Consider the following 10,597-nt stretch of genomic DNA (forward strand, 5'->3'; position numbering starts at 1 on the left):
CAAATCTCCATTAAATATTTGACGAACCCTAACCTGTCACTGATCAACTATCGCTCAAGATGAAGACGTCACCGTGGCCAAAGCCGTCGATGCAAACCACCCACACCTCATCGACGACGCATCTCACCCTCCCACAGCTCCCACAGCTGCTGCGGAGTAGACACGCGACCTGCAAGATCTGCCCTGGCAGTGTCCCCACCGTGTGGACTTCGGTTTTCCCCTGGTCGCTGGAATCGAGGTGACCACTCCAATGGCTTTCTCGTGTCTCGGTAACCGGCCCTCACCAATCCTGACCTATCGCTGACACTCTCAAGCTGAACGTTTATTCCGTTTAACCAAGACTCAAAGAGACCGGGATAGAGTCGCATTTGCAAGAGCGAACTGGGTCACCAGAAAATAAAAACCCGACAAAAGCAAAGCGAACAATGAAACAAACAGAAACAAACAGAAACCAGTGCAACAAAAAAAACACGACCGTGTCACGTAAAAGCATTTTTTTAAAAATCGAAATTGCCGAGACGTGAATCAACGTCGAAGTGTGAATTCCGTGCGGCGCGATTCGACCCAGGCAGCGCCGCGGGTACCTGGCTGGAAGATGGAGAGGCTGCCGTCGGTGTGGCCGAACACGAGCTTGCCGGCCTTGCGCGGGTGCCAGCGGAAGAGGCAGATGTCGGAGAGGAACGAGTGCGCCTCCTTGTGCATGACGACGCCGCCGTCGGCGCCGCTCGCCGTCCACACGTAGAGCGGCCCGCGGTGCGACACGAACGCCACCGCGTCGCCCGCGTTCCAGCACCAGCTCACCGACGCCGGCACGCCTGCCGTGGGGCGGGGGGCGGGGGGCAGGCGTGTGAGTTGGTTCACAGTGGGGGGTGGGGGGGGGAGTAAGAAAGGGAGGGAGGGAGGGAGGGGGTGGAGGGAGGAGGGAGGAGGGAGGGGGAGGAGGGGGAGGGCCAGAGGGGGGAGGGAGAGGCGGGGGGAGGGAGAGGAGGGGGAGGTAGGGGGAGGAGGGAGGGAGGGAAGGAGGGGGAGGAGGGGGGAGGGAGGAGGGAGGGGGAGCAGGGGGAAGGCCGGAGGGGGGAGGGAGAAGAGGGGGGAGGGAAAGGAGGGGGAGGTAGGGGGAGGAGGGAGGGAGGAAGAGGGGGAGGAGGGAGGGAGGAAGAGGGGGAGGAGGGGGAGAGAGGAGGGAGGGGGATGAGGGGGGAGGGAGGGAGAGGAGGGGGGGAAGGAGGGATGGAGGGAGAGGGAGGGAGAGGAGGGGGTGGAGGGGGGAATTGAGGGGGAGGGAGGGAGGGGGGAGGAGGACGGGGAGGAGAAGGAGGGAACGGCTGCCCCTGAAGTTCGCGACCCAGGTTCAAACCCCTGACTACACTTTTGATGCAGCCACGTGTCTCAGCGGACGAGCCAGCGACCCACAGTCAAAACGTCCCGAGTTAACATCCTCGTTGTGGGTCCACTCAGGCTGGCATCCCTCCGGGGGGTGTGAAAATGAAAAATGAGCATCGCTCTGCGGCGAAGTCGACAGTGGTTCACCTACGGATGGACTCTTCGTTCCTGCCATGGGAATGTGGAATATGCACCAATGGCCCAGACAAATGTTTGTTAATGAAAAAAATTGCACTGTCATTTGACTTAGCGTCGATAAAACAAAAATCTGTACAAATTTATTGTAATTTGTGTCCCCCCCCCAAAAAAATATATACATGGAAAAGCTGCCAGGGTCTGGGCAACAACAGCATCTGGCCGCCAGTCTTGGCGAGCACACGGGGCCCTCCCCTCGTCACCACTCCTCCTGCACACGAGGCGGCGGTGACGAGGGGACCTCGCGCGGCACAACATGACACGACATTCATAAGCAGTTTCCCCGTTTGTGCAATTAACGCGGAACGCACAAATCCTATGACGCACGCGCGTTCAAAATGAAAAAAAAAACCCGATGACGACAACGGCAACAACGTCCGTGCTCGCGACAACAAAAAATATCGGCGAAATTGTGGTTTGCAACCTCTCGCTCGACCCTGGCACGATCCCTGTTGTGTCCATCACAAGCAGCGGCTTGCTGCTTGCTGTACCTTCCAGGAGGAAGGGTGCGTGTAGGCTGCGGTGTGCGCAGGGGGGAATGTCAGCCGCCACATTGCCGTGCGTGTAGGCTGCGGTGTGCGCAGGGGGGAATGTCAGCCGCCACATTGCCAAGGCACAACACGAATCGTGTGAACAAGCGAAGGACTTAGCACCGCGTGCGAGCTGTCTCTGTGATGGTGGCTTTTTGTGACTGGATTTGGGCACAGGGACCATTATTTTGGATTGGGGGTGAGGCACCTCACCAGTATTGAGAACCACATCGTAGTTGGATGCACTTTATTGCGATGTGCATGCCACGTGTTCTATAACGATGTCTCAAAGTGTCCCCCTGTGCCCCCCGTATCCCCTCCCATTCCCCCATCCGCACCCACGTCCCCCTTGCCCCCCTCCTTGCCCCCCGTGTCCCCCGTGTCCCCCGTGTTTCCCCGTGTGTCCCCCGTACCCCCATGTCCCGTGCACCCTGTACCCCCCTTGCCCTCCGTGCCCCCGTGTTCCCCGTGTCTCCCCTGCCCCATTGCCCCCTCCCCGCCCCCTAGCCCCCCACTCCCTAGCCCCCTAGCCCCCCTAGCCCCCCCCCCCACCGTGTGCCCACCTTTAGTGGCGTCTAGCCGCGCCACCACGCGCTGCTCGGCCACGTTCCACACCACGAGGAGGCTGTCGGCGCTGGCGCTGGCGAAGACGTCGGCGCTGTGCGGGCTCCACGCGATCGCCGTGATCGTCTTCTTGTGCTCGGACATGATGGCGCGCAGCTTGAACTCATTGTAGCGCTGGTCCAGCTGACGGGCAACGGCAAGCGCAGGCGGCGTCATGCGGTGGAATTCCTTTCACCCGTTACCCTATTATTAGAAATTATTTTTTTTACAAAAATTGTATGGAACCAGGTAAGGCCCACTGAGCTGAACAGATTTCTTTCAAAAGCGACCTGACCACAAATGATAGCTCAACGAAGTAGCTTATTAACATCACGTGGCAATTTATGGCAGGCAAATACTCTTAAGCGCACGTCGATTCTGAACGCGGAGGGAGAAACCGGAGGAGCCGGAGACAAATCCACACGACCACGGGGAGAAGATGGAAATTCCAAATAAAGAGCAGGCGTCAGGGTTGGGTTCGAACCCACGACCTCCTGTATACCAGGCGAGGTCGTTGACATTTCACCACTCTAACACCCCGATGGCTTCTGTTATCCGCCACCCCAACCGACCCGTGGATTTTTTTTGCAAATTAAGTGAACGGACCCAGAATGTTGGAAAATCCATCCGGGTGCTGACATTTATCCAGGGTTAACCAGGGGACATAACACCGCGTTTAAGAACACATTATGAAAATGTCAGACAGGTGAACGTGTCTCGAAAGTGACACGGTTACGCCGTGCTATCACCACCACACCTGGGTGAGGCCCGTTAATTGGTCAGAGAGGATATGCGAGGCTGTCCATGCAGTGGTCGCGCAGGTCTGCAATCCAGGATTGGTGGCTCGTACAAATGTTGTGAAACTCCCTTCCCGTGGGCATCGAGGTGATAAACTCTGGCTCGCCAGCAGAAGGCAGTACAGCAAAGTGTGGACTCTAAGGGATAGAGTGTTTCCCCCTCGCACGCGCGGGTTTTCTCCGGGCACTCCGCTTTCCTCCCAAATGTAAACACGCATTAATTGGCCAATGACACATTCATTTAGAGAGGACTGCAGAACTTGGGCAATTGTTGGTAACACCAGCTTGCCGCGTGGCTGCTGCTGCCTTCTCGCTCATCTGTGGTTCCCTGGTCGCGCCTCGAGTCGCCCCCCCCTCTCTCTCCCTCTCTCTACGAGATCAAAGAAGCGAGTAACCGCGCGTGCGGCGGCGGCGGCGCAGCACCCGAAGCCGAGTCCATTATCGTTGCGCCGCAATCGCACGTGCGCGCACACGCACGCTGGGACTTCTATCCGAAACGGCGCACCGATCGAAGGTGCGCGACCGGCGGGCCGGTGCGCGCGCGTGTCGGCCCGTCTGGGCGTGTTGTACCTCATACACGTAGATGGCGAGCGTGGCGCAGTAGGCGAAGCGGCCTCCGCTGGCAGCGCACACGTCTTTGTTCCACGGCTGGCACCCGGCAGCCAGCAGCCCCACCTGCTTGACGCGAGACATCTCCACCAGCAGCGCTCACCCGACTCCCCGCACCCACCCCACCTCTCTCTCTCACCTGCCGGTGGGCACAGGTGGGGGGGGGGACAGGGGGGCAGGGTCAACAAAGTGAGATTCGCATCAATGCAAGACATTTGGCAATAACACTGTGGCCTTGGAGAGGTTGGACTGCGATGTTGTATGTGATAGGTGACGTTTGGGGCGACGGGCCTGCTTCGCGGGACATACCTGAAGAAGCGACATTGCCCGAAACGTTGCCTTTTATACATTGTGTCTCCTTTTAGGCCCGCAGTGTGTATGACCAGTGCCTGTGCACCGCTGCCGCTGCAGTCTCGCCAAATTATTTGTTTGATAATTACAGGGGAACTCTCGATTTTGAGGTCATAGGCGGTGGGTGGGAGGGGGCTCAGGTGAAACTAAATCACGGCTAATGCAAGACACACATCAACGAGGCAATGTCTGTGTGGTGCAGCGGTGAATGCGAAGAATGTTGCCCTCTGGTTTTGATTGCTCAACGATTTGACAGGCGTGCTCGCCAATTCACTTGCGGTCACATGAGCTCCGAGTCACCGAGCCTCTTGCTCGGGATGAGAAACAAATTGTTAAGCTCAAAGCGCGCGTCACGATCAAACCAACCACGCACAATCTGCATCTCGTGTCTATCTTCTTACAGACCAATTCAGACCTTATTAGTCACCTCGTGCCCTTTATTCATCTGAACGTTCACCCTACAAAGTCCCATCGCAAGGGAGAAACACAATTGCTGTTTGTGCACGAACTGAAACGGCTGGACGCCGTATGGACCTAAAAACTCAATTTCTCTGTACAAGAATAGTACTGGGTAAACCGAATGGGTTGACAGCGATGGTGGCGTAGTGACTACATTATCAGTGGCGTAGTAACTACATTATCAGTGGTGTAGTGACTACATTATCAGTGGTGTAGTAACTACATTATCAGTGGTGTAGTGACTACATTATCAGTGGTGTAGTAACTACATTATCAGTGGCGTAGTAACTACATTATCAGTGGCGTAGTGACTACATTATCAGTGATGTAGTGACTACATTATCAGTGATGTAGTGACTACATTATCAGTGGCGTAGTATCTACATTACCAGTGGTGTAGTGACTACATTATCAGTGATGTAGTGACTACATTATCAGTGGCGTAGTATCTACATTATCAGTGGTGTAGTGACTACATTATCAGTGATGTAGTGACTACATTATCAGTGGTGTAGTAACTACATTATCAGTGGCGTAGTAACTACATTATCAGTGGCGTAGTGACTACATTATCAGTGGCGTAGTGACTACATTATCAGTGATGTAGTGACTACATTATCAGTGGCGTAGTATCTACATTACCAGTGGTGCAGTGACTACATTACCGGGTATATTTTGACTTAAAACGTTAGTGACTGCAGGCATTCATATTCTTGGTTCTTTCGGTAAAGTCACGTAAATAGAAAATAAAAATAAAATAAAAAATATTTTTTAAAAAAGCAAAAAACCCACGACGTATTTTTATTTTCTATCTACGTGACTTTACCGAAAGAACCAAGAAAATGCATTACCGGGGTATAATCACGTGGGCTAGATGGTGGCCGTATCGCATGCGCAAACTCATATTGGAAGAGGGGCCGAACGTACATCCGTGTTAGGTGGGAAAGCAGACTGCCAATGTTCTTCTTCGTCTTCTGTGCACGGCTCATGTCGATGCGGCACAACAACGCTCATGTTCTTTGGTTTTATCGGTAAAGTCACGTAGGTAAAACATTAAAATTAATGAAAGTTTTACCTACGTGACTTTACCGATAAAACCAAAGAATATGAATCATTGCAGTCACGAAAGCTTCAAATCTAGAATTAACGCTCATGTTACACTGGGGTCGTTGAGCCAGAGAGTTGCGCTTAGCGATTTGCAGACCGCGTCGCCGTGATGACGCCTCCTTGGTGTTTGTGAAGCGGGCGCAGAGTCAGTGTAACACAAACCTGGCTGTCGTCTCGTGAAGCCTGATGAAGCTAGTTGTAATTACTGGCGAAACGTCGAACTCAGATTGTAAATGTTGTGGCTTGGCTCTCCAACACACCGGTAAGTGCTGTACTAGTATACTACACTATACACTACACTATACACTACACTATGCACCACACTATACACTACACACTACACTATACACTACACTATACACTACTATACACTACACTATACACTACACTATACACTACACCACACACTAGTGCTGTACTAGTGACCAATTGGCACGTTCTGTTTACGCGACAAACCTTATTAGTTGGCTTTGTCAGGTGGTGGCGGGTTTAACGACACATTTATATATTTACGCGATCTAACCCAAAAAAAGCCCGTGGCTCTGTTCTGGGTGACCACAGCCGACACACACCGTAGATAGTTTATTATTAAATTATATAATATTCCCACCCCCCACCCCCCGAGTGGACACAAGTGAACTGTTGACCTTCTAAAAGTGCCGCCGTTGCTGCGAGGGTAGAGCCACAGGAGAAAGCGGTGGTGCCAGTGGTTGTCACACTGATCCGAGCAACGAGTGTATACTCATGTACAATGTGCAGACACAATGCGGGAGACACATTGTACACGTGACAATGTCTGCTTGTCTATTTAATTACTAATATTTTCTACAAGGACGCCAATGATAATTTAGCATTGTGTATTTTGATATCTAGTTTTGAATCGAACTAGAACCCGTATCGAACAGAAGAAGGTCCTCGCCTGTGAATGTCTATGTCATCATCATTGGATTAGGATTTGCATGTCATTTGCAATTAAATACACACAGCATCCTCAAGGGCTTTACATAATCAGCGAATATGGCTTTCCGTGTGACATAATAATCAGCCATTATCTATCCGCCGCTGGATGAAGGAGACCCCCGCTCCGTTGCAGTTACTCGCAATCTTTCGAAGCCGCAATCTCATCTCGTTCCTCATGGGCACCTCGAGCCGAGCGTCGGCAAGAGAGAGACCGTCTCCAACGTGCTCAGACTACACAACCGCCGGTGGCGCTCGGCAGCTGAACCTCAACGTGACTGGGCAGAGGCCCGAGGCACGAACTATTTAAACGAAACTATTTTTAAATCCTTTATATTAAGTTCACTTGCTTGCTTGCTTGTGCGCTTACGACCGTGCAAATCTTTCGGTCGTTTTTTAACCCACTTCCCGTGATCCAATCGAGCTGACATTTTGCACACAGACTCGTTGTGCGAGACAATTAATGTTCGTGAAAAAAATTCCCAAAATTTTACACTGTTTAGGGAAAACAAATTAAATATTTAATTACCAATTGCTTAATACTGGCAGACAATCATCTGACCCATAGGTGGCAGCCATCTCAAGCCAGAGGACGAGAAGACTCTAGCCGCCACGCATATAAAGGATTTATAGTGAAAAACTTTGTTTTTACGGGTTTACTTGTTAAATCCTTTATATTAAGTTTGCTTGCTTGCTTGCGTGCTTGCTTGCTTGCTTATGACCGTGCAAATCTTTCGGTCGTTTTTTTAACACACTTCCCGTGATCCAATCGCGCTGACATTTTCCACACAGACTCGTTGTGCGTGACAATTAATTTTCGTGAAAATTTTTTTCCAAAATTTTACACTGTTTAGGGAATTTTTTAAAAATATTTAATTACCAATTGCTTAATGCTGGCAGACAATCATCTGACCCATAGGTAGCAGCCATCTCAAGCCAGAGGACGAGAGGACTCTAGCCGCCACTCATATAAAGGATTTATAGTGAAAAACTTTGTTTTTACGGGTTAATTTTTAAAACAAAAAAAAACATTCTTGTTTTATTTTACCAGGTGAGGCCCACTGAGCTATGAAGCTTGTTTCAGACGCGACATGGCCACAAATGGTCAAATTTCGTTTTTTTTAAATATAAAAACACATCCCAGCTTTTGTTCACCTCTTTGTCTCATCATTGTTTTATCCCGATCCACCATTAGGAATAATTGCCCGAGGTATGGGCACATTTTGCTTTGATTTCCACGCAGCTGTCTCTCCAGCAATGATTGCGTTGAGTAAACTTCTGTGTGCGTGACTTGCTGAGCTCAGATTTATATGATGTATATGAATGTCATTCAAGCAAGACTTTTTTTTCCACTTTGCCCCCAACTTTCAGCGCACGTTCCGTTACACAACACCAGTGGTTTCATAATTCACAGTGAGAACATCCGTTTGTATCATCATTGCTTCTGAAGGGATTTTAATCTGGTGCTTAGAAGCAGTCCAAAGTCTACTACAACCCCTTGAACCTATAGTTTTGTTAGATATCTATTAGACATTGCCTATAATTCGCTCTGTCCCCTCTTGAACAATATTACCGTGTAACGGGAACAACAACAGCGTGTGAGAGATCATCATCACTCATGTGCTGTATTTTCAAAGCAACGCAAAAGTAGGTAAAAACGAGCGGAGACGGGATGATGATCATGCTAACTGCGATATCTGTGCAAAGGTGATAATGATTTGTAAATTGGTATTGGAAAGGATTACAAGAGAGAACATCTATTATACTTATCCCCCAGCAAGGACATGAAGATAATGAACTCTTTAAAAAAGTAATTGAGAAAAAGGACATCGAGTAGAGCAAATGGAAAATTTAGAAATTACATCGATTTCTCATGGACAACCCCAATACTGGCAAGGATGCCAATGTATGTATATTGTGCCATACATGTGAATATATATACTGGATACACTGCCTGTATGTGTACTGTACTGTACTCTGAGTGTGGAACTGTGGCGCAGTGCTGATCACTTCTGCGCTACGAATTCGTCAACCCTACTTTTACATTCCAGGCCACAGCTAACATCGATGGCAAGTAGCATCTCTTGAACAGGTTCTGGGCGGTGGGCCGGCGCACTCGACTTTAAATGAGCACGGCAGCTGGTGCTGTGTGTAAGCATAAACAGTGAAAGGCAAAGGCGACCGGGCATGGTGATGTCCCACAAAACGACTGGTGCACCGTAACGGCCGAGATAACAGCACTTGCCCTAGCAGTCTGCTAAAGCTATATGGGGGATATGAGTCTTTGTATGTGTGTATGTGTGTGTGTGTACTGTATGTACAAGTTTAACTGTGTGACACACACGTGCACACACTGGGTGCCATCACCTCTCCGCTGTAGGTGACTCCACGCCGCTCACTCGCCCCTGCACGACCCACGCATGGGAGGGCGATTTCCACCTCGGCTCCCACTCTTCGTTGTGCGGTGAGAGAGTGCGATACGGGGAGAGATTGAGAGAGCGTGGTGGGGGGGGGGGGGAGATGGGAGAGTAGGGGGTGAGTGGGAGACAGGAAGAGTGAAAGAGCAAGGAGAACTCGGAGTGCAGGGAGAACTGGCTGTGCAGAGATAGTGGAATTATTGGGTAGAGTGGGAGAGCAGGGAGAGTTAGAGAGCAGAGAAGTTGAAGGGCTGGTGGAGTGGGATGGCAGAGAGAGAGAGAGAGCGCAAGAAGAGTGGGAGAATGGGAGAGTGGGGAGAATTGGGAGAATGGGGAGAAATGGGAGAGTGGGAGAGAGTGGTGGAGAGAATGGCAGCGAGAGCGGGAGAACTGGGAGAGGGGGGAGGGGGGCACGAGAGCGGGGATAGTAGGAAAGTAGGGTGAGCGGGGAGAGTCGGGGAGAGAGAAGAGTGTGAGAGAAGGGAGAGTCGGGGGGACCGGTGAAACAGGACGCGCGGGAGAGCTGGGAACGCTCTGGAGGCCTCGCCGTGCCAGACCTGAGCGCAGTGCGCGCCTCGTCTCGTTGCGAACTCCAGTCACGTCTCCCTCCCTCCCTCTCTCTCTCTCTCCCTCCCCCTTGCTCCCTCCTTCCCCCTTGCTCCCTCCTACTCCCTACTCCACCGCCTGAAATATCCACCACTCACACGGGCGCTGTCCACACAGGGGGTGCTGAATCCACCGACACGGGGGAAGGAGGGGAAACTGGGGGAGGGGATTATGGGGCGGGGGGGGGCAAGGGGAGGGGCTGGGAAAGCAGATGAGCAGCGCTGGATTAATTAAACTAATCACGATACCGTTGATTTTACCGATTCCGGGACACGATTCGATTCAGTAAGTGACTCCATGTTCGCGATACAAATTAAACGGAAAGAAACTATTCCTTCTGGTGTAATTCATGAGTGTGAGAATCGATTTAATTTACGAATCGTTACACCTCGGTGTTTTACAATCATCCAACGATTCGTTTTGTTATATCGAGTCCAAGGTTTACAGCGAGCGCAGTGTATGAATTCGTTATGTTTTATTGGTATGTGCTGTACTTTTGCGTGATTCACAGCACTAAGAAAAATAAGAAATCTATTCAATGCACGTATGCAGTTCGTTACTATTTAAATGTGATTGACAAATC

At 50.9% G+C, this 10,597-nt stretch overlaps 1 protein-coding gene across 3 annotated transcripts in view; it reads right to left on the reverse strand.

The window, feature by feature from the left end:
- WDR17 (WD repeat domain 17) overlaps window positions 1-10,069 on the reverse strand; it is a 35,906-nt gene extending 25,837 nt beyond the window's left edge. For 2 of the 3 annotated variants that reach the window (XM_078864948.1, XM_078864947.1), the window contains exons 1-4: window positions 9,359-10,069; window positions 4,079-4,256; window positions 2,672-2,855; window positions 585-815 (exon numbers count right to left, since the gene is read on the reverse strand). In XM_078864948.1, the coding sequence (XP_078721074.1) occupies window positions 585-815; window positions 2,672-2,855; window positions 4,079-4,201 (538 nt within the window). In that variant the 5' untranslated portion in view covers window positions 4,202-4,256; window positions 9,359-10,069. The remainder of the gene's footprint in view (window positions 1-584; window positions 816-2,671; window positions 2,856-4,078; window positions 4,257-9,358) is intronic. The other variant, XM_078864949.1, reaches the window with a different exon arrangement.
- Window positions 10,070-10,597: the final 528 nt, after the last annotated feature.

Source organism: Lampetra fluviatilis, chromosome 19 (assembly GCF_964198595.1).
Source record: "Lampetra fluviatilis chromosome 19, kcLamFluv1.1, whole genome shotgun sequence".
Lineage (NCBI taxonomy): Eukaryota > Metazoa > Chordata > Hyperoartia > Petromyzontiformes > Petromyzontidae > Lampetra > Lampetra fluviatilis.